The sequence below is a fragment of the Nerophis ophidion genome, linkage group LG09 (genome assembly GCF_033978795.1).
Source record: "Nerophis ophidion isolate RoL-2023_Sa linkage group LG09, RoL_Noph_v1.0, whole genome shotgun sequence".
Lineage (NCBI taxonomy): Eukaryota > Metazoa > Chordata > Actinopteri > Syngnathiformes > Syngnathidae > Nerophis > Nerophis ophidion.
In genome coordinates this window covers 33,845,346-33,871,055 of record NC_084619.1, presented here as the reverse complement: position 1 = coordinate 33,871,055, position 25,710 = coordinate 33,845,346, and the positions used below count along the sequence as shown (strand labels likewise).

At 39.3% G+C, this 25,710-nt stretch overlaps 1 protein-coding gene across 1 annotated transcript; it reads right to left on the bottom strand.

The window, feature by feature from the left end:
• Positions 1 to 1,239: 1,239 nt before the first annotated feature.
• Positions 1,240 to 25,097, bottom strand: LOC133559774 (uncharacterized). The gene is made up of 3 exons (XM_061911840.1): positions 25,056 to 25,097; positions 24,783 to 24,882; positions 1,240 to 1,678 (listed from the first exon to the last, which is right to left on the bottom strand). The coding sequence occupies exons 1-3, from the start codon at positions 25,095 to 25,097 to the stop codon at positions 1,317 to 1,319; spliced, it is 504 nt and encodes a 167-aa protein (XP_061767824.1). The 3' UTR covers positions 1,240 to 1,316.
• Positions 25,098 to 25,710: the final 613 nt, after the last annotated feature.

Here is a 25,710-nt window from a genome sequence, read left to right as displayed (position 1 = left end):
TAGATGGATAGTGTAAGTGATACCAACAAACAATTTATTTTGCACTTAATGTATTTTTACAGTTGCAATTAATTTCGCATTCTCTCATCAATGTTAATACAGGCTGCTCATTAGGAGGATAACAAGAAAAAAGAGAATCATCATCTTTTTGAAATACTTCTTAGTCAAACATATTTACTTTTATAAAATAAAATTTTTATTTTTTTGCATGTGACTTTTTTTACCAATCTTTGTCCAAAACAATCTTATACTTGAACTAATACTTTGATTCTAAAAAAGACTCTTCACCTTACGTTTTGTCTAAAAGTCCAGTTTGTAGACTTTTTTTAACTTGCCTGTATAGGCCCCTATCTTTGTTGTATCATTCATTTATTCAGCACATAATTAAAGTATATAATTTGTATTTAACAATTTGTTTTTAATCAAAAACCACTGCCTTGTTCTGTAGAAAAAGATGGTATGGTAGCAACACATATCTGCCACCCCAATTCATACTCACTCTGTATGTGTGGTGACTAAGCGTACCATAGTGCCTCTCGTTAAGATGTTTTATACTCCTCTTAGCAAGAATTGTGATGTTACACTTACAGTAAAAAATTTACACAGGTTTTAGATTAGACATTGTAAAACAAAAAATCTCGAAACATTATACTGACAGTGTTGATGAAAAACAAATACTGCACTACCTTGTCTGGCTTCTATGATGTATTCATTAAGTGTACTAAGTACATTCGCATAGGCATTAAGCAGACAGGAGCGTCAATAGCGGCAGCCTCATATCAGCATCCTGCACTCTATATGATCAAGAAATGTGCACACTTTTCCTGAAGAAATGTTTAAAGATTGTAATCATACAGAAAATACAAATATAACAGTTTAATTAATAAATATTAGTATTTATTTTGTAAATTATTACTTTTCATTAAAACACTTAAGGCCCTGCCTCACCTGCCTACTCAAACTACAAGTCCTTGCAACGATTAATAACTTCAAATAAAATAACAGCTTATACAATGACATACAAGAACATTCTTAGCTTAAATGGCATTAATGTATGCTACAAGAAAAGGGAACAATAGGCTTTTAGGTATTTCAGTCAATAAAACATACACGGTAAGTTAAACTGATTTTAATATCACTGTTTTGGCCTAAAATACCTGTGTGACAGTCTCTTACTGTCGTTGCTCGGGTTCAGCAGACCACCAAGGAAGGACATCTCTTTAACAGGTTTGACTTATTTATTTTGCAATAAAGCCTGGCTGCAGTTTGGATTGCTTTTCAGCTCATTCCTCCACTGCTCGTTCGCCGGTCGCCTTTCATCCGCCGTCGTCGTCGTCGTCGTCGTCGTCGTCGTCGTCGTCGTCGTCGTCGTCGTCGTCGTCGTCGTCGTCGTCGTCGTCTGCTTTCTGTCGCTCTTGCTCTTCACGCACTGCATCTGCTGCGGACACTCCAACTCCTTCCATGATCTCTCCTCCTTCTCCCCTTGTATACAGCAGGAGGAGATGAGTTAATTGTGGGCAGGTGTGTGTGCCACGCACCTGATTTAGATTGTGGAGGCATTGCTCCCAGCAAGCCCCGTCTCTCCGCTCCACCGCATCCTCCGCCTCCTTGCCGCCATCTTGGGCAGGGCAGTGTGCCCTGCCCTGCCGTCGGCCCGTTGGCTCCGCCTCTCCACAACCTGATACGTGAAAAGTTACAATGTTTTGAGGCTTTTTGTTTTTGAATAATCCTTGAATCACCTTGTGACTTTATGAATTTGTTTTCAGTGTTTCAAGTTCACTTTGTTACCCCAACCACAAAAACCTCAAAAGGATTTCAACAAATCGAACAAAACATGCTTTATTTGCACACAAATGTACAAAATTTGGAAAACAAAAACTGTATTAAATGTCGACACATCTGATTGGTGAAAATGAAAACGGTTCACAACATGTCACGGCTGGTTACATCAGGCCGTGCCAAATGTTCCCTTTTGTTGGTGTTCTCCTGTGTTTTGTTTGTTCCTGTCCCAAATATGAGGTCCTTTTCAAGGTTCTCATAGTCTTCATTGTCACTGGCGTCCCACTGGGTGTGAATTCTCTTTGCCCACTGGGTGTGAGTTTTCCTTGCCCTTATGTGGGTTCTTCCGAGGATGTCGTAGTCGTAGTGGTTTGTACAGTCCTTTGAGATATTTGTGATTTAGGGCTGTATAAATAAACATTGATCGATTGATTGATTGATTGATTGATTGATTGATTGATTGATTGATTGATTGATTGATTCTCATGCTGCGCTGAAGTACGCACGTACTTTGTGGACGCCGTCTCCTCCACTTTTCTGTGAAAGTGTTTTTGCTGTGTTCCAGCATCGTGTTTTGTTTCTTTCACAGTCTGGCCGTCCAGAACACACTGCTCTTGCTTTTTGTTTTGTCTGTTTAATTAATATATACCCTTTTCCCTTCATGCTGCGACCTCGTCCATCTGCAACTTTAAAATCACTACAAACTCCGGCGTCTAACACGACAAACCCGTTGACACAACATTGTGAACTCTTACATCGTCTGGGATGTGTCGTTGCATTTCGGGTTCTTCCATCAGAGGCTGCCATGGTAAGCCATTTGCATTATTTGTTTAGCTTACTTTTTATTTGGGATGACCTTGTTTACATGCAGGATCAGTAGTTGTGATGCAAAAAAAGATTGATTGGCTTTGATGCCAAACCATGTGACTTTGATTTGTATTACATACTTGGCTGCAGCACACTTATGATGGAAAATCAGATCGTATGCAAGATCCTTTTATACCTGTGGCTCCAGATGGCTCTATTCCCAGCTGCAACATTAGGTCTCTGTAACTTGTTTACTGCGACTAATCACCTTACTTGTCACATTGAAGTCTTTACCCTAAATGAGTGAGTCCCAAGTGTCAGTTTTACCTTATTTATGAATACACAGCGTTTGACCTTTTTAGTTTGTTTTTGGATGCCAAACTTTTTTATAAGTTCGTGCCCGCAGCCTGCTGCAATGTTCCAGTCTTTGCTGTGGCAAAGCGGCAGCAGAACTTTATTGAGGATGAATTGCACTTGTGGTTTTGAGCAATTAGAGAGTGCTCCCAATCCCCTTTTGGTGGCAGTTTAAGGGGTGAATGCATCTGATTGAACCGTAAAGTCAGATAAAAGCAGGTTGAACGGTCACCGTTTCATTTGTCACCACGAAATGGCAGAGGAGATGTTTTGAGCTACAACCCTTTGCCAAGCTGTGCTGGAAAGAGGATTGGTTCAATCTGAGGTTTCTCTGGTGAACGGTTCTTTAAGACGGCTATGATGAGGATGACCGCCTATGAAAAAAGAACTATTTCTCTGGACCGTTAGGGAAAACACACAACAAACTTGCATTGAAATGGACGACCAAGCTTGACAGAAACTATGAGAAAAAGATTTACAGAATCAACCTAAGTGTGTATTTTTATTAAAAAACAATATGTAGAGAGATACTTTGACAGGCATGACATATTTGTCAGAAGAGAGCATCGGTTCTGACTCTGATATTACCTCCACTGAGAACAAATAGCAGTATTTCCACAGTAATGGACATGATAGACCATGTGAAGTGAAACCTTCCTATTCTGTTATTAGCTCTTAGCTGTTATTCAATGTATTTAACAATGTATCAATGTGTAAAAGCAGTCTAACCTAAACTAGAGTAGCTGCTTACTTGATAAAGGATTTAGATTTTTTTCAGCTTATTTTTTGCACCAACAGAAATTAATAGTCAATATTGTATCGATTTTTCAAAAGTATCGCACACAGTACACTCTCTCCAACAGAACTTGGCGCTGTCATTTAATTACCATACTCATGATTAAATCTCACTGTTGAGACTGTGTTGTGATGTGCATGCTTCTTCTAGCGACAGTGTGCATTCATGCATATACCCACACTGCCCTTTTCCCAGCTCTGTGGAATAGACAGAATTGCAAACAAACACGGAATATCTCAAGAGCCAAGCACAGTAAAGGGCAGCAGGAACGATGATGTATAAAGTATACGAATATTAACTCTAAATAGTTGTATGTTGGAAAAAGAAATATAATACATGCTTGTTTCGTTGTGTTCAATTACTTTTTGTATCATATCCATGAGTTTGCATGTCCTCCCCGTGAACGCGTGGGTTCCCACCGGGTACTCCGGCTTCCTCCCACCTCCAAAGACATGCACCTGGGGATAGGTTGATTGGCAACACTAAATTGGCCCTAGTGTGTGAATGTGACTGTGAATGTTGTCTGTCTATCTGTGTTGGCCCTGTGATGAGGTGGCAACTTGTCCAGGGTGTACTCCGCCTTCCCCCCGATTGTAGCTTAGATAGGCACCAGCGCCCCCTGCGAACCCAAAGGGAATAAGCGGTAGGAAATGGATGGATGGATGGATGGATTGATGGATGGATATCATATCCATCATGAATACGCATTGCTGCTGGTGTTGTGACCTCCAGATGCAGGAGACATCAATCAATCAATCAAAGTTTATTTATATAGCCCTATATTACGAGTGTCTCAAAGGGCTGCACAAGCCACAATGACATCCTTGGCTCAGATCCCACAGCAGGGAAATAAAAAATTCAACCCAATGGGATTACAACGAGAAACCTTGGAGGGGACCGTAGATGGACGTCGAGTGGATCTAGTTAATAGTGTGAGAGTCCAGTCCATAGTGGATCTAGTATATTAGTGTGAGAGTCCAGTCTACAGTGGATCGAGCATAATAGTGTGAGAGTCAGGTCCACAGTGAATCTAGTATAATAGTGCTAGAGTCCAGTTCATAGTGGGGCCAGCAGGAGATAATCTTGAGTGGAGACAGGTCAGCAGCGCAGAGAGTCGTCCCCAACTGATGCACAGATGAGTGTCCCACCCTGGGTCCCGACTTTGGACGGCTAGCGCGTCATCTGTGGTCACTGAATTTGTCCAGAGCAGAAAAGAAACGGCAGATCAACTGGTCTAAAAGAGGTTATTTTTAAAGGCTAGAGTATACAAATTTGTTTTAAGATTGGACTTAAATGGTTCTGCTGAGGTAGCATCTCTAACTGTTACCAAGAGGGCATTCCAGAGTACTGGAGCCCGAATATAAAATGCTCTATAGCGTGCAGAGTTTTGTTGGACTCTGGGAATCACTAATAAGCCGGAGGTCTTTGAACGCAAATTTCTTGCCGGGACAAATGGTATAATACAATCAGCAAGATAGGATAGAGCTAGAGCAGGGGCGCTCACACTTTTTCTGCAGGCGAGCTACTTTTCAAATGACCAAGTCAAGAAGATCTACCTCATTCCTATTTATAATTTATATTTATTTATTTATGAAAGAGACATTTTTGTTAACAAGTTAATGGTGTTTAATGATAATACAAGCATTTTTAACACACATAGATTCCTTTCTTTCATGAAGACAAGAATATAAGTTGGTGTATTTGATTCTGATGACTTGCATTGATTGGAATTAGACAGTGGTGCTGATAACGTCCGCATTTTCAAATGGAGGAAAAAAAAAGTCCTCCTTTCTGTCCAATACCACATGAAAGTGGTTGGATTTGGCATCTCATTTGTCCAACTTGCATACTCGTTTTTAAACACTTTGTTATGAGAGTAGCATATGTGTGTGGCCCTTTAATGTCTGGCAGCAGGTGAGTGACGTCAGTGAGAGTGCGGGTGGGCAAGCAAGTGAGAAAGCGGTCGCTGAGGGCGGGGGAGAAATACATTGGCATCAAACTCCGTAGCTTGCTAGCTTGTGCACGCTAGCTTTCTGAGACTATTATTTTGTTAGCACAGGCAGGATGAAACAGGTCTTTTATGGTGAAGACAGGAACTGTGCTGTCGGTCTTTAGAGTTTTGACAGTAGGTGCGGAGTCTCTAGAAATAAAATGTGTTTCTCTGCGTCCGCCCTGTTAGTGATTTTTTTCTTAAATATGAGCTCGCAGCAGCCAGCGCCATCTCATAAGATCCTCGGGTGCCGAGAATGTCAAACAACTGACGAAAGTGAAGTCTTGGTATGGTTGATGATTGCTATTTTTTATGTCTATTTTTTAATGCCTGGCTTGAGATCGACTGACACACCCTCCGAGATCGACCAGTCGATCGCGATCGACGTAATGGGCACCCCTGAGCTACACTCTTTAGTATTTTATATGTGAGTAGTAAAACCTTAAAGTCACATTAAGTGCACAGGAAGCCAGTGCAGCTGAGCCAGTATAGGCGTAATATAATCAAACCTTCTTGTTCTTGTCAAAAGTCTAGCAGCCGCATTAGGATGACTTGCAGGTAAGATTTTTAATTGTAGCAGTCTAGTGCATACAAAGCATTGACAATGGTAACACTGACAAACCTAACGGTCTGCAAAGGAACAATAACTAAAACAGTCCCCCAGCCCTGACTGCCGTGCAGGCTAGCGTAATATGCTGCAGCTCTCTAAATTACGATCGGAAGCAGGTGCGTCTCTAAATCGTCAGTCCGAGGCAGGTGAGGGAGACGGCACTCAGGGAGCCAAGCAGGAAGTCGGCCTAAAATAAGACCGTTGCAAATGAAACAAATGCAGAAAATAAGGAATAACACAGTGAAGTCAGGTCTGATATGTCCAGGGTGTACACCGCCTTCCACCTGATTGTAGCTGAGATAGGCTCCAGCGCCCCCCGCGACCCCGGAGGGAATAAGTGGTAGAAAATGGATGGATGGAACTTTCCAACATAAGTAAAGTCAGGCTCAACTTTTACAAAAAATGCGCTTGCTTGATTCTTATATACACTGGCTCTGCTACTGACATGCATTAGCAATTGTTAGGGATGATGTTTGATAAGAAATTATCAAGTTCGAGCCTATTATCGAATCCTCTTATCGAACCGGTTCCTTATCGATTCTCTTATCGAGTCCAGATAGGTTGTTGTACATGGAAAAAAATAACAATATTTGGTTTAACAAAAACTCACTTTTATTATGTAAGAAAAAAATCAAATCTAATAAATATTCCCTGTTACCCCACTAAAAAAATAAAATAAAAAAAAATAAATATTGACTGTTGTTACCCAAAGTATATTAAGTGGGATTTTTCAGAAAAACAATTATATACATTAACACAAAACAACCTGTCTCTGTGATCACTATAGGTGTATAAATAATAATATAGTGTTAAATAAAATCAGTCCCTTGTTGTTGCATGTCGTCACCTGGCAGTAAACGTCAAGAAACTCAGCCAACACGCCTCGTCCGCATTATTTATAATTAGACTGACAACACATGTACAGTGGGATTTTGCTTTGTTTACAAGGAAAGAAAAACAAAAGTTAAAAAAGGGGGATATGTTGTATATATATATATATATATATATATATATATATATATATATATATATATATATATATATATATACATATATGTATGTGCTGCGGTTGCTTTAAGAACGTTGCGACAGCTGCCGTAAAGGAGGTGCCTGGTTGCTATGTTTCCGGTTGGTCGTAAAACTGTTGGTCATGTGTTTGTACCCTGCTCAAATCTCTCAGTAAAGTTATTCATTGCATTATGTCTTTTGTTTTGAACTTTATTACACCTTGGAGCGCTTTTTCCCGTCGGTTGTTTTTCTGCTTTTCTATCTGCGCCTAATGACTGAGCTACGTGCCGTCGTTTCTTGTGATGTCTCACGGAGCGTTTCTGGTCGGAACGGATTCGAGTAAAGAACCAACTCTTTTTCTTTACTATAGTGGTCTCGATAACGGGTACTGGTTATCAAAAAGGGGTTCGAGTCCGAGGACTTGGTTCTTTTCTTATCGAACAACCGGTAAAACCGGTTTCGAGTATCATCCCTAGCAATTGTACATGGCGATTTCAATAACTTCAAAGGTGTTAATTAAAACTACAACTAAGATACACGTTACAATCAAACAGCTGATGCGTAATGGTACTTACAGTATTGACACTTTTTAAGACACAACAAAAGATTAAATTCAGCAAAGACTGAACTGACTAGCCAACTGTAAATGCAACTTAATGTCATACTTGAAGATGAGACAAATGTCACAATAAATGAAGATATAACAACTGGAAAACTAAATAAGTTACACTTAAAAGCGCTTTTCTACCTTCAAGGTACTCGAAGAACTTTGACATTATTTCCACATTCACACACTGATGGCAGGAGCTGCAATGTAAAACCCTAACCAGGACCAATCAGGAGCAGCGGTGTAGGGTCTTGCTCAAGGATGGCGGAAGTTGGGGATTGAATCAGGAACCCTCAGGTTATCTATCAACTGAGCCATGACATCCCAATAATTTGAATCAGCTCATTTTTAAATGGTGCAATAAAAAATGTGATTTTATAACCAAAATTATCAATTAGTTTTTATTAACAAACGTGTGGAGAGGCGGAGCCGATGGTCTGACAGAGAGGCAGGGCACGCTGGAGCCCGGCCCAAGATGGGCATGGCGAGCGAGCGGCGCAAACAACAAAAAGGCAACATTGGAAGACATTTTCCAAACAAGCGCCAGCATTTTCTGAAGGGTATACAGTATATGTATGTATATATATATATATATATATATATATATATATATATATATATATATATATATATATATATATATATATATATATGTATATATATAAATATATATATATATATACATATATACATATATACATATATATACATATATATATATATATATATATATATATATATATATATATATATATATATATATATATATATATACATATATATGTATATATATACTCGCTGTGCGTTGGTTTGGGGGGAGGCGGGGTTTGGTGGTAGCGGGGGTGTATAATGTAGCCCGTAAGAGTTTGGGATACATGGGATTCTGGGTATTTGTTCTGTTGTATTTATGTTGTGTTAATGAGCGGATGTGTTTGTCATTCTTGTTTGGTGTGGTTTTACAGTGTGGCACATATTAGTAAGAGTGCTAAAGTTGTTTATAACACAACCCTCAGTGTAACCCGTATGGCTGTTGAGCAAGTATGCCTTGCAGTCTCTTATGTGTGTCTGCAGAAGCCTCATACAACATGTGAATGGGCTGGTAAGCTGTTTGCTACGATTGTAGAGGGCGCTAAACGCATTATCATCATAGCACGCCCTTATTGTTATTGTTTGGGTGAAAACCAGCAGACAGTCGAGAGAATGGTTCCTCTGAAACTCGGTAGTCTCCCGGAAAAATTGAGATGGTTGGGAAATGTGATGTTGTCAAGCGGCATTCAAATAAAAGTCGCGGGCCGCACTAATACTACATTTTCATATTTAGATGCGGGCCGCATGTCTGAGACCCCTGGTTAATACATAGCACAAAGCACGCTGTACGCTGTGTTATTTAATTTTCATTTTAAATTTCAAAAGAGTCATGTGGCTCCCATAGTTTTCTTTATTTTGTGAAACGGGCCAAATTGGCTCTTTGAGTGGTAAAAGTTGCCGACCCCTGCTGTAGATGATGGTACATATGTACAAAATAAACCACATGATGTTAGTACATGGCTTCACGGTGACAGAGGGTCTTAGTTTGTCTGCCTCACAATACGAAGGTCATGAGTAGTCTGGGGTTCAATCCCGGGCTCGGGATCTTTCTGTGTGGAGTTTGCATGTCCTCCCCGTGAATGCGTGTGTAACCTGGGTGACAAAACCCCATTAAATATCCTCATTTAAAAATAATTTTAAAACCCCATTGAATATTCTTTGTAATTAAATATTCCTATTTAAATAATTTTACTTAAAAATCCTCTCAAAACCCCATTGAATATTATTTCTAATTAAATATCTTTCTATTTAAATATCATTTTACTTTAATATCCTTTCTATTTAAATAACCTTTCAAATCCCAATTAAATATCCTATTTATTTTCGTGTCTTTGCGTGCGTCATTACGTCACGCGGTCACATGACCGCGCGCGTCATTGCGTCACGTGGTCACGTGACCTATTGCGGGAAGCATAAAGTCCAGTAGTGGGCTGCTTCCAGGAAGAGAGGGACGTTGCTGCAGGAGCCAACTACTAAAGCCGTGGGTCGTCGTGTGAGAGTGTTAAGTGGGATTTATCTGCGGAATTGGCCATGTTGGATGGCGAGCTAGAGCCTGAACTAGAGTCTGAAGCTTTATGCCTGGAACCGAACCAACCGAACTGAATCCACCCAACCGAGCCCCGGGCGGGTAGGAGGCTCCTCAGCAACCGCTCTGTTTTTTCCCTTTGGTATTCTATAAACGCAACGAGTTCATTTCTGTCCTCCTGAACTTTCACATTTACCCCGTTACCTTCACTAAAACCCCTCTGGACACTGCCACCACAACATGGACTTTGCAAGGTCGTTTGATGAACTGTCGTGTTGCGCTTATACCATTCTTGGTAAAAACAAGGACTGACTCAAGTACTGTATCACATTGTAAATGTTGAACGTTCTGTAACTTATGTTGAAAATGTGAATGGCCATTCGAATTTACATGTCTGTTTGTTGTTGTTTATTTTTCCTATAATTCTTTAATATAATTTGGTACCATGAACACAGGTTTTAAGTTTAAAGTCTTCATTACTCTCCATTCCTAGAGCTGAATTTAGTTTCTTCTGATCTAGCCCAGTTATATAATTCATTGTTTACTTAATACTTGTACAGTGCTTTACTTAAGTAACATACAGGCTACACGTGGGTTCCCTCCGGGTACTCCGGCTTCCTCCCACCCCCAAAGACATGCACCTGGGGATAGGTTGATTGGCAACACTAAATTGGCCCTAGTGTGTGAATGTGAGTGTGAATGTTGTCTGTCTATCGGTGACTTGTCCAGGGTGTACTCCGCCTTCCACCCGATTGTAGCTGAGATAGGCACCAGCGCCCCCCGCGAATCCAAAGGGAATAAGCGGTAAAAATTTGATGGATGCATGGATGTTAGTACATCAATCGAGGAAAATGATCAAACTACATACTGTACTTTTTTTATCTTGATTGATTGAAAATGAACACCATTGAGTTGACTGATGAACATTATCACATCATTCATTCAGAAAATATAAATAACGACAAATAAAGATAGAATACTATTAACCGCAACATGTAAGTGTAAAAAAAAAAACAACCTTATGATTTGTACATTTTCAGAATGTGCTGCTTCTATTTTTAAACACAGAAAACAACCTGAAGGTGTCTTTATTTTTAAGTTATCGTGCAGGGAATTTACCAGTCCGGCCCACTTGGGAGTAGATTTTTCTCCATGTGGCCCCCGATGTAAAATGAGTTTGACACCTCTGATGTAAGCTGTACCAATGGGGCATATAGCTATTGGATAATACATTTTGTGGGCACCATCTGATGGCTACCACACCCCATGCTGTGTTAAATGGATTCTAACCCAAAACTGTTAAACTTTATATACTTCTGCATTTCAATTTTTGTTGCTAGAATACTGCATTTTTTTGTAATTTGCACTTTTTGTGTCGCACTTGTATTTTAAATGTATTTTTATTATGTTATTTTAATCTTGTCATGTATTTTTAATTTTGTTTTCAAGTTGATGCTAAATGTGCCGCAAAAAACAGCTGAAAATTAGCATGGTGCTAAATCTGATGCAGCCATATTTTTCATGTAACTGCACATTGTCCTTTTAAATAAACAAATCAAGAAAACAAGTATATATTAATGATATATTATTAATATATTTCCAATAGGAAAACCAGTTGTTCATGCATTTTTGTAACATTGCAGATGCAACTTTCCAACACCGGCACCTTCCAGAGCCAACCTTCGGCGTGCTAAAGATTGGTTCTGTACTTTTACAGTATATCTTTGTTACTTTTCACGTAGTGGTGGTTGGTTTGTTTTGTGTTTCTTCTTCTATTGTTTGTACAATTCACACTTAATCACGACCTCTGCTGCCAATCAACCGGTTCCTGTTCCCAGCTGCTCCTCCTTTCACCTGTTGATCAGCCAGCCAATCCGGGTCCACCATTTATCTTCCTGTGCTCCTTTAAAACCATCTGCTCACCACTGGATGAGGTGGTTGGTGCATATGCCTTACAATACAAAGGTCCTGAGTAGTCCTGGGTTCAATCCCGGGCTCTGGATCTTTCTGTGTGGAGTTTGTATGTCCTCCCCATGCCCGCCCGAATGCAGCTGAGATAGGCTCCAGCGACCCCAAAAGAGACAAGCAGTAGAAAATGGATGGATGGATAGTCAGCTTACCTTTCTTTTCTAGTAGTGTATTTTATGTTTTGTTCATTTCTTTGACAGCACCTGTATTCCCCCCAAAAAATGGTTACTTTTCAATAACACTAGTTTTTGTTTTCAATTCTTGGCTCCGGTAAAACTCATTTGGTTTATACACTTTTATGTTGCGTTCCCCTACGATTCCTAGACTCTGAGCCATCTGGGAACGTAACAGTCTTTTAGAAAAGCTGGTGTGATCTGCACATTCCACAACATAACAAAATAGAACATGTTGGATTATAGGATCATTTGATGTCATGGATGTGAAGTAAATGAGTGTCTCCTTGGGCACAGTCAGTAGTACCGTACACGCAAAAAACCCATTTAAATCGCAAAGTGAAGTGTGAATTACAATTATATAGTTTTTTTTTTCTCTACAAATTCAAAGTGCTTTACATAGCGGAACCCATTATCTACATGTTTAAGCCACATTTAAACCAGTCAGGGCGGCACTGGGAGCAGGTGGGTAAAGTGTCTCTCGCAAGGCCACAACAGCAGTGACTAGGATGGTGGAAGCGGGAATCGAACCTGGAACCCTCAAGTTGCTGGAATAGCACAGGGTGGTCTGCACCACTTTTGAAATCATTAATAGTACATGCACTCTTACTAGATCACACGCAATATACCCACTAATAGTACAATAAATGTCATAGGGTGTGCATACTACTTAATATGTGTTATTAGGATCTTTGTATAGATCAGACCCTAATCATTTACCTCATTCCAAAAGCTTTCTAAAGCCTCTTTTTTTAATATAAAGAAATACATCAGTATTTCCGGTTCATCTCACCATGCACATTTCAAACTTAACTGATGAATTGAGGTATATTTTTATATTTAATGAATCCCGAAAGGGAATAAGCGGTAGAAAATGGATGGATGGGAATCCTAACTGAATGTATTTCAATGACCTTGTTGCATCTTCTTTGAACTTTGGCTTTTCATGAGGCGGTGCTCTTTAAGGTACGTTAGTGCTTTGGTAGACCTGACATTTGACTTTTACAGCGTGGCAAAGTATCCTGGAAAAGGTTAAAATAAATACCTTAATAAGCCCTTTAGAGCACATTAATATTGATTTTTTTTCATACAGTATGGTACCGAAAAAGTTCACCTGTCATCATGAAAGTAAAAAAACAAAGCATTATTATTTGTCCTTTAAACTATACTTTATGTATGATTTCATTAGTTTTTAATATTTTCTTTAAAGTTTAAATGGCTGAATTTGCACATTTCTTGAATATTAAATACAGGTTAGGAACCTGAGAAGTTTTGCCCTGCTTTTTGCCGGAAGTCAGCTGAGATAGGCTCCAGTTCACTCGTAACCTTAATGAGCACCAGTGGTGATCATGGCAATGCCAAAAAAAATCATATCTCCTTCTACCATCTGCTAGACAGAAAATGATTGCAGCCAGAGAATACAGTAACATACAGTATGAGAAAAGTGTTATTACTGGACCACTTATGAAACTGAAGCTTCATTCCACATCGTTTCCCAAAAGATGGCCGTTTTGCTATTTTCCTGGTCTGGTTGGACCAATGTCAATGTTGGGCACATTTTTTTGATCTGTAGGTTAAAAAAAATATATGGTATGAACAGAAAGAAATAGTCACTGTGAACCTAGTAACTTAAAGGCCTACTGAAATGAGATTTCCTTATTTAAACGGGGATAGCAGGTCCATTCTATGTGTCATACTTGATCATTTCGCGATATTGCCACATTTTTGCTGAAAGGATTTAGTAAAGAACATCCACGATAAAGTTCGCAACTTGCAGTGCTAAGTGAAAAGCATTGCCTCTACCGGAAGTCGCAGACGATGACTTCACATGTTGATGGCTCCTCACATCTTCACATTGTTTTTAATGGGAGCCTCCAACAAAAATAGATATTCGGACTGAGAAAACGACAATTTCCCCATTAATTTGAGCAAGAATGAAAGATTCATGTTTGAGGATATTGATAGCGACGGACTAGAAAAAAAAAAACGCGATTGTATTGGGACGGATTCTGATGTTTTTAGACACATTTACTAGGATAATTCTGGGAAATCCCTTATCTTTCTACTGTGTTGCTAGTGTTTTAGTGAGTTTAATAGTACCTGATAGTCGGAGGTGTTCGTCCACGGGTGTGTTGACGCGCAGTGTCTCAGGGAAGTCGACGGCAGCTTTATGGATGGCACAAGCTCAGCTGATATCCGGTAAGAAGCGACTTTTAACCACAATTTTCACAACGAAACCTACTGGTTGACAAGTGGTCGGGATCCATGTCCGCTGTGATCCATAGTAAAGTTTCAACTCCGTGAATTTTAAACAAGGAATCACCGTGTGTTTGTGTGGCTAAAGGCTAAAGCTTCCCAACTCCATTGTTGTACTTTGACTGCTCCAATATTAATTGAACAAATTGCAAAAGATTCAGCAACACAGATGTCCAAAATACTGTGTAATTATGCGGTTAAAGCAGACAACTTTAGCTGTGTGTGTGTGTGCAGCGCTCATATTCCCTAACAGCCCGTGACGTCAAGCGTGCACATCATCATTCCGTGACAATTTCAAGAAAAAACTCCCGGGAAATTTAAAATTGCAATTTAGTAAACTAAAATGGCCGTATTGGCATGTGTTGCAATGTTAATATTTCATCATTGATATATAAACTATCAGACTGCTTAGTGGTTCGCAGTGGGTTTCAGTAGGCCTTTAACTTTGTGAACTGATACCTTTTCACCATGGAAACGTGGGAATTCTTAAAATTCCATGATTTTTTACTATTATCTCCCAGATTACATGTTCTGATAAGTCCAATTTGGAGGAGAGGGCTACAAAGAAAACGTAGGAAAAGCCAAGTATTTCACAATCGGTGAAGCTGAGGTGTGTGTGTAATCATTGTTGTGTGCGTATTCTGACGTGTGTATGTGTAAAGTTATCTGTGTCTAAGAATTGTGTGAGCGTAAAAAATATGTCGGTCTGTAATCAGATTTGTGCGAAGTGGAAACCCTAATTTGGCTGTCTGTTTACACATGACTTTGGGCGCTGGTGCCTATCTCAGCTCCAATCGGGCAGAAGGCGGCGTACACCCTGGACAAGTCGCCACCTCATCGCAGTACACTTCCCCCGCTGTGGAGTGGTCTGTCAATGCAGCAACCTGAAGTTGTAAAAAGATTTTCCCTATAATTAACACTAGTCGGTGCCTTCGGAGGAGGCGGAGCTTTGTGCCGTGTCAAGGTAGAGGCAACACTTTTCTGTTTGGACCTTACTTATGCTGTTTATTTGTAATAGTATAACAAATGCGGACTTTTATGTTAAGTGTCAAATATGTTGTTGGTAAAGGAACGTGGGACATTTATACCCAAATATGTGCTTTTGATGATCCGTAAATTTCGTGTTGTAATTTTTTACTCGACTGGGCACACATTTCCTGGGCGCACATAAACAGGCAAAAATAATATGTATCCCATTCTAACTTCATCTGTGATTAATGAAATTATTTCAAATTCACATTTTTTGTAAATTACTTGATGTTAGTACATACATCAGATGAGGAAAACGGAGGGTTGACATGTCAGTGTCGTGGTTCATTTTCATCTGTCGTCATTTATACTTTCTGAACAAATGCGATGATAAGGTTCATCGGTCAAATAGGTGGATTTCAGTCTTGCAGTGTTTTAAAATTCTCCCATACTGATAACTTTTAGCCTGTCGGAAGATTAAATTAATAATACTATTAAGATCAAATTGCAGGATGTTTAAATATAATGCCTAGCTAGACCAGGGGTGTTAAACGTACGGCCCGAACAGGTTTTTTCTGGCCCCGCGGGATGAGTTTGATAAGTATAAAAATTTGACAAATTTTTTAAATGAAAGATACTGCTGTTCTAAATGTGTCAACTAAATGTCGCAACAGCAATTCTTTGTATTTTTGTACATTTTGCTACATATGTTAAGAAAAATAAATCACATGATGTTAGTGCACCAGTCCAGGAAAATGAACACATTAAATAAATAAGATCCTGTAAATTGATTTAGATATTTTTTTATCTTGACAGATTGAAAATGAACACCAATGAGTTGAGAAATGAACATATTCACATAATTTATTCAGAAAGTATAAATAACGACAAATAAAGGTAGAACACTATTAACCGCAACATGCAAGAGTAAAAAAAACAAAAAACAACATTACGATTTGTACATTTTCGGAATGTGCCGGTTCTATTTTTAAACAAAGAAAGAGATTTGAAGTTGTCTTTATTTTTTGGTTATTGTGCTGTAATTTTACCAGTCCGACCCACTGGGGAGTAGATTTTTCTCCATGTGGCCCCCGAACTAAAATAAGTTTGACACCCCTGGTCTAGACAATAGCAAGCTGGCCACTCTGCAATAATACACTGTATTACAAAAACTAATATATTTTGCAGCGATATGAGTGAGTAAGTAAGTATGAAATGAACAGATTATCAAAAGCATGTATTTGGGTATAAATGTCATGCATTAACAACAACATCTTTGACAATGAATGCATGAATATAACAGTCCACATTTTACTTAATTACTATCACCAACAAGGAGCATAAGTAGTGTCCAAACAGGTAAGTGTTGCCTCTATCTTAACACGGCTCCGCTCTCTTTGAAGCCGCCGACTAGTAGTACTTAAAGCAGGGGTGTCAAACATACGGCCGAGGGCCGGATCAGGCCCGCGAAAAGGTTTTATTCTACCTGTGGGATGACTTTGCAAAGTATAAAGGTTAACCTGAAATTTTTGAATGAAAGAAACAGCTGTTCTAAATGTGTCCACTGGATGTCGCAACAGCAATTCTTTGTATCTTTGTAGATGATGCTACATATGTAAAAAAAAATAAACCACACAATGTAAGGGAAATGAGCAAACTACATAAAAAACATACTGTAATTAGATTTTGATTTAATTTTTTTATCTTGATAGATTGAAAATTAACACCTTTGAGTTGACTGGTGAACATTATCAAATGATTTATTCAAAAAATATAAATAATGACAAATAAAGATGGAATTATATTAACCACAACAGATAATAGTAAAAAAAAAAAACAACAACAAAAAAAACGCCTGACCTATTTTTAAACAAAGTAACAATCCGAAGTTTATTTTTAAGTTATCGTGCCGTGATTTTAGCAGTCAGACCGACTTGGGAATAGATTTTTCTCCATGTGGCCCCCGATCTAAAATGAGTTTGACACTCCTGACGTAAAGGGAAAGGCAAGGTGAAGCTACTGGCAGACAACTATTTTTACAACTTCAGATGGCTGCACGGACAACTCTTACACGACAGAAGTGTCGCAAAAATTACGTGTAAACAGATCCGATCAGGGTTCCCGCTTCACACAAATTTGATTAATGAAGGAAATATGGACAGAAAACTTAAAACACACAAACACGGCTCTGATTACAAATAAACACATTGATATACAGACACACAAAAATTAGTAGACAGGCGAATGAATTGGACTACAGATAGATTGAGATATGCATTTTCAAATAATTTGCTAAAATAATACTTCTATTCTCTTCCCTCAGTCTGTGACTGTTGGACCAGTGTGAAGGTTGCAGATCCAGCCAAGTTGCATATGTTTTTTCCCTTATTGATAAGTCTGGTGTTGTTTCCATTCATTTTAAAGGCCTACTGAAACCCACTACTGCCGACCACGCAGTCTGATAGTTTATATATCAATGATGAAATATTAACATTGCAACACATGCCAATACGGCCTTTTTAGTTTACTAAATTGCAATTTAAATTTTCCCGCGAGTTTCTTGTTGAAAGTGACGTGTACGCGTGACGTCACTGACTGTCAGGAAATATTAGCAGCTGCACCACTCGCGGCTAAAAGTCGTCTGCTTTAACCGCATAATTACACAGTATTTTGGACATCTGTGTTCCTGAATCTTTTGCAATTTGTTCATTTAATAATGGAGACTACAAAAAAGAATGCTGTTGGTGAAAAGCGGTGTATTGCAGCTGTCTTTAGCACCGAGACACAGCCGATGTTTCTTTGTTTGTTGTGAAGCGGAGCGGTCAAGCGAACATGTTTTCTCTACGTCAACCAGCATGTTTTTGGATAGGGAAATTGTGATATATAACTTACCGGAGAAATCATTGGATTATTCGTCGTCCTGCAGCAGCGGCAGCTGTGAGCTTGGCTCCTCGGCTTCTCTCAGAGACACTTCGTGTTCACCGCAGCCATCGGACCTCGAGGTATGTCTTTACAATATTTTACAATCTTTAAAATCTCGCTAAAACACTATTAAAACAATAAGCAGATAAGGGATCTTCCAGAATTATCCTAGTAAATGTGTCTAATTACATCTGAAACGCTCACTGCCGTCGCCCAGAGCCATCACTTTTTTTTTTCTTTTTATTCCTTCACTATCAATATCCTAATTCACAAATTTTTCATCCTCGCTCAAATTAAAGGGGAAATTGTCGCTTTCTCGGTCCGAATTGCTCTTACTGCTGGTGGCTCCCATTAAAAACAATGGGAATATGTGTGGATCCCTGCAACTCGTGACGTCACGCGCACATACTTCCGGTACAGGCAGGGCTTTTCTATTAGCGACCAAAAGTTGCAAACTTTATCGTCGATGTTCTTTACTAAATCCTTTCAGCAAAAATATGGCAATATCGCGAAATGATCAAGTATGACACATCGAATAAACCTGCTTTCCCCAATTAAATAAGAAAATCTCATTTCAGTAGGCCTTTAACGTTTTCACTATGTTGATTTTTGCTCGAAATCTACTGTATCAGCTTTACTAGGAGCTAAACTGCTCACCCTAAGCGACACAGTTGATGAACATAAAGAACAGGTCAACGCCTAGAGCTTTCCTCCCAAAGGGCACAGGGTAATAAAGTCTGTCATCGTGCTACACTGTGGCCTCCTCAAGTGGAGCAGGTAAATATTTAGTGAGGACTGTGATTGCTTTCTGCCATTGCCCAGTCATCCCTGTCAGCTTGTAATAATGAAGAGACGTGAACATTAATGAGGGTGAGCAAATAACATACAAACATGCGCACAGTTAAATAAATACATCTTTAAATGATACTTTTTGTTACTAATTAACTATAATTGGACTTAATTACATAATGTCATGATTTTTTATTGTGAAATGCATTTTTAATCCAAGCATTTATTATTTCAATATTTAATAATTTAACTATATATTGATTTCATTATTTTATGATGTAACCTACAGGGGACAGAGGCTGACTTTTTGTCCTTTCAGTAAATTGTTGCTGTATTTTGACGATAAGTTTTTTTGTTATTTCAATTATAATTGATGCTTCCTCTCAGGACTTTTCATGTTATATTTTAAGTGTCCGGTTCTTTTCTCTACCCACTGGTAGTTATTCATCAATAGTCTAAAGCCAAACAGGACAAAGGGCGTAACATTTTACGAACGACTGAGTCGAAGAAGGACCACAATGCGGAGAAAAATCACAAAATTTAATAACAAAAGGCACACTCAAACAAGAGTGGGGGGGAAAAACACACTCAAAAGGAGTGGCAATACATAAGTAACACTACCAGGTGGGGAGCCAAAAGGAAGCGATGCACAAAAGGCCAAGCGAGTAGAAAACATTCTTGGTGAAAGAGGAACATCGAACAATCAAGTGGCAACGTAAGAACTGTCAGGAGAACTTATGTAGGCTACGTCCGTAAGAGTGGCTCCGCACCCGGAACCTGAAAACGGGTACTGCAAAGGAAAGCAGATAGGCAGCAGGGAGAGAAGAGAAAAAACACCAACATTAAAAAACTTTTTGAGATATATATATATATATATATATATATATATATATATATATATATATATATATATATATATATATATATATATATATATATAAGGGAATAAGCGGTAGAAAATAGATGGATGGATATATATTACTCTTTCTGCTCAAATCACTAAATCAATTTCAGCTATAAACAAAAATACCCAAAAAAAAAGTGTTTTTTAAACTTTAAACCTTTGAGATCCTTTTGATCAAATGATGTCAAAGTTGTCAATTAGTGTAAATATTATTTATTTTCTTTTTTTTTAATTATGACTTTATCTGATCAAAAAGGTAAAAAAAAAAAAAATCAAAGACACTACGTGTTATATATTTTGTTTAGGACTGAAATTGATCGGGGAATTTGAATGCAACCAATATGAATACATTATGTATATAAACCCTTCAAAAACTAAATAACTTGTATAGCCTGTTTGACTTTGAAGAAAATGAAAATCAAGTGTCCCAGATTATTTAATGATTTAATAATTATTCACAAATTTAAATAATTAATAATTATTTTATGTCTTACTGATTAATTTAATTCGTTCATGTGTGTCATCGCTTCTTGAATGGATTTGTCAGTCAAACTCATCCATCAAAGTCAGTGGAAGGGTCCAAATACAAATCTTGCCCAATATTTCCTTGGGTCTGAAGCCTGGGAATTTGGGAGTCTTTAAAACCATGAGTTTGAGTAAAGAGGATATACTCATACTTCTTCAGGAGTGGGTGGTAGATATTTATACCTTGCTGATTATGTAGAAGCCGCACTCGCTTACTCAGAGCATGCAGCAGTTAAAATAGAGCAATTTATATCTGAGTTATAGATATAGATATGGACTAATACTCCTCCGATTGTTTGGTGGAAGTTCACAGACGAGTGAAAGTGTGGGTAAGCAATCAGGTGTTATGTTCCGCCCACTGAGTTTGACAGCTGAGTTTGACGGACAAAACAATTTGATGAAGTGCTGACACGTGTTCATGAACTGAATAAATAATTCAATATTTGATCATTTAAAATAATTATTTGAATAATCAAATCATTAAATAAACCACAAAATAATTAATTAAACCATGAAATAATTAAAACAATGAAATAATAAAATATTTTTATTAAATTATTAAATCATTTGGGTTTTTTTTCATAAAAAAAAAATGATTGTTATTGAAAGATTTATTTATTAAATTTTTTATTTTGTCACATTTGTCCTCCAGTTTAACCAAGACACTATTGTCTCTGATAAAATTTCAATCAAAAATTTGGGGTCGTTAGTGTTTGTACTTCTATGCAGTTGGTACTGGAGTCGTTGCACATTTGCCTGTGTCTGCAACCATATTTTATCTATAAAACTGCACAAATTGTCATGTTTTAAAGGGGAACATTATCACCAGACCCATGTAAGCGTCAATATATACCTTGATGTTGCAGAAAAAAGACCATATATTTTTTTAACCGATTTCCGAACTGTAAATGGGTGAATTTTGGCGGATTAAACGCGTTTCTGTTTATCCCTTTCTGAGCGACGATGTCAGAACGTGACGTCACATCGGTACTCAACGCCATTTTTCCCTACCACATCACACGCATCGAGTCGAATCATCTCTGTTATTTTCCGTTTTTTCGACTATTTTCCGATACCTTGGAGACATCACGCCTCGTCGGTGTGTTGTCGGAGGGTGTAACAACACGATCAGGGACGGATTCAAGTTGATTTACATAGAATATGCATCGATTAGCATGGCATGCTAATCGATGCTAACATGCTATTTAGGCTAGCTGTGTACATATTGCAGCATTATGCCTCATTTGTAGCTATATTTGCATCCAGCCTTTCTTTCCACCCACATTTAATGCCAAACAAACACTCTCCAATCGATTTAAGTTGCTCCAGTGTCAAGATATGCGAAAGTCCCTCATTTGGTTTTTACCGGCGATGCTACGACAGAGATGGCACAGAGATGGCAAGAATGTCTGGATATCTTGCGACACTCAAAGCAGATGCATTCCCAACGATAAAGTCAACGAAATCACAAAGGTGAGTGTTGTTGATTTTATTGACTTATGTGCTAATCAGACATATTTGGTCGCGGCATGACAGCCAGCTAATCGATGCTAACATGCTATTTAGGCTACCTGTATGTACATTTGAAACTATATTTACATCCAGCGTTTCCTTCCACCCACATTTAATGCGAAACAAACACTTACCAATCGACGGATTTAAGTTGATCCAGTGTCAATGCGAAAGTCCTGATCAGTTGGTATGCACATTTTACCGGCGATGCTAAGACAGACATGCATGGCCGAATAGCGTCAATAGCTATTCGCTCAATAGCTTCAGTTTCTTCTTCAATTTCGTTTTCGCTATCTGCCTCCATACTCCAACCATCTGTTTCATCCATCCATCCATTTTCTACCGCTTATTCCCTTTTGGGGTCGCGGGGGGCGCTGGCGCCTATCTCAGCTACAATCGGGCGGAAGGCAGGGTACACCCTGGACAAGTCGCCACCTCATCGCAGGGCTAACACAGATAGACAGACAACATTCACACTCACATTCACACACTAGGGCCAATTTAGTGTTGCCAATCAACCTATCCCCAGGTGCATGTCTTTGGAAGTGGGAGGAAGCCGGAGTACCCGGAGGGAACCCACGCATTCACGGGGAGAACATGCAAACTCCACACAGAAAGATCCCGAGCTTGGATTTGAACCCAGGACTGCAGGAACTTCGTATTGTGAGGCAGACGCACTAACCCCTCTGCCACCGTGAAGCCCCATCTGTTTCAATACATGCGTAATCTGTTGAATCGCTTAAACCGCTGAAATCCGAGTCTGAATCCGAGCTAATGTCGCTATATCTTGCTGTGCTATTCGCCATTGTTTGTATTGGAATCGCTATGTGACGTCACAGGGAAATGGACAGGGGCTTAGGCAAATAGCGACAATCAAGCACTTTAAAACTTTTTTTAGGGATATTCCGGGACGGGTAAAATTTTTTTAAAAACTTTGAAAAATAAAATAAGCCACTGGGAACTGATTTTCATTGGGTTTAAGCCTTCTGAAATTGTGATAATGTTCCCTTTAAGTATTTTATTAATGAAATATTGTTGTAATATCAATAACCACACCAAAGGGTTTTACAGTTCTAGTTAAAGTTCCAATGATTGTCACACACACTGGGGGTGGTGAAATTATCCTCTGCATTTGACTCACTCCCATGTTCTGGGAGGTGAGAGGAGCAGTGAGCAGCAGCACGGGCCGCACTCGGGTATCATTTGGTGATTCCAACCCTTAATGCGGAGTGCAAAGCAGGGAGGCAATAAGTCCCATTTTTTGTAGTCTTTGGTATGACTCAAAGACTACTACACAACCTCCCAGATACAGTGCGGACACTCCAACCCCTAGGCCACTGAGCTGGTATCAAACCCTCAATAAAAGGTTCTCCTGTGCTGGGCTTGCGTTCTCCATTGAGACCATTCAAGTAAGTTAGTGAACATCCATGGCTGACAGTCAGTGTTTCTGCAGGCTCTCTTTAAAGATGGATCACCACAAATTGTGATGTCAAACACATTGGGTGACTTTCCTATTGCTCCCCAAGGAGCCTTAGTCAGCGGGAAGTTGCTCATTCGCACTTATAGCCGCACGGTAACTTTACATCTGTGAAAACATGCGTGAGTGGCAGTCCTGGGAAGCGTCTGGCGAACACAATGGGGAGGGAAGCAGGCCTCCATATGTGTATAAACACACAAGGCAGGATGTGTTCAACCCAGGGTAGCCTGTTAATGGCGTGAGTGTTTGCCGAGAAGAGAGAGGACTCCAGAACACAAATTACTTTTACTAGGTCAGTGGGAGTGTCCTCGTGTCTTCTTTTGTGCTCCATTGTAGATAATGAGGGAGGAATTTGCAAACTTTGGATCACACAACCTGCATATCTATACTGAGTATCACCTTATAGGTGTGATTGATCTGACGTATTTTGTATAAACATTTTGTCATCGTAAGGAAAGCATTTTTTGAAGCATGTAAGCAACAAGGCCACGCTGTTGTCATTTAATCGAGTGACACATTTGAAAGTGGCTTTGTTATTTAAAGGTAAACAAACGCCACAAAACCCATGTCTTTCTCTTCAGTATAATAATGCTCATGGATTGAACAATAGGAATGTTTTTTTTTTGTTGGACTGCATCAAAATGTGTTAATTCCCCAGTAGGGTTGTACAGTGTCAGAATATTTGTATCTAAGTTATCACACAACTTTATGTTTCAGTGATTTCCCGGCAAGCATACAAAAGTTGTCTTTGAACCTATCAAGCGAAATGCTTGCAAAACTCCACTGTGTAGAATGGGAAGCAACATGAAGGTGTTCTTGTTATGATCCACTGCCCGGATCATATTACATTCTAGTTTTGTTCCGTTTTTGTATCATATTGTGTTAGTGTTTGGTGGCACTTCCTGTTTTGTTCTGTTGCCATAGTCACGCATCTGTGTCACCTGCCTTGTGCTTTTGACGCGCACCTGCCTCGTAATTACTGTCCTTATTTAAGCCTGCCTTTTCCGTTTGCTCGTCCTCGCATCATAGTTTCTGTTCCATGCAACAGGTGACGACGCTGATTCTCGACTGTGGTAAAACAATTTTTGTACCTGCTAGCTTCCACGCTATGCTTCCTGTTTTCTAGCACCCATGCTAGCTCTTTGTTTTGCCTGTTTATGCCTAGTGCAAGTTTTTCTGTTATTAGTCTGTTTTTTTAGTGAAAATAAATCATCATTTCTTACCTTCACGCTGTGTCCAAGTCCGACTGCATAATTGAGAGAACGAACCCGAACCACAATGCCAGCAAACCGTCACATTAGGATACGAGCAAAAGGAAGTTCTCTCGCGGCGGAAATTGCGGAGTTTGATGCAAGTACGTGGTGGTTAGCCCGAGCAATAGAGGAAGAGACGCTCCGCTGTTCCCCAGACGAGGACATGTTGTGGGGGCCTGGTGGATTCCTGGTCCTGCTCGACTCCGTCTGGCCCGGTGATGTCCCCTATCGACCCGCTCGCACTCGCCAGCGAAGGCAGAAGTCAAAGAAAAAGGCTTTCACCATGGTTGCTTATTAGTTTCACCTGCCCCTTGCTTTTGACGCACACATGTTTTTGTTAATCACTGCCTGTATTTAAGCCTGGCTTCTTCGTTTATTCTTTCAAGTTTCCTAGTTTGTGTTACACGCAGTTTGAGTTTCGCAACTGTAACGACTCTGATTTCCATGTTTTCACTTGCTAGCTTTCGCGCTATGCTTTTGTTTTCCTCAAGCTCCCATGCTAGTAGTTTATGTTTTGCCTTTTGTGCCTAGTGCAAGATTTTGTGTTTCCTGGTCTGTTTTATTTATTAATAAATAAGTATTTCTAACAGAAAGATATTGTCTTGACCCAAGATCTACAAAGTGATGAGGAAGCAGGACCTCACTCCCCTCCAGGGACCTCTTCTTTGAACAGTTTTACGACCTTTTCTGTGAACTGCTTACAACCTTTTCTTTGAACCGACCGTTTCTTTGAACTGTTTTGTAACAAAGGCAATGGTTGTTTATAACACCCCTCCCTTAGAAACAGCTGTTGCCATGTAATCAGGGAAAGTCCAAATAAAAGAGGAGGCGAACAATCTTTCATCAGAGCGTGGAACACTGTACAAGGGTACAGGTGTATGCGTTTCTCCTCATTGAG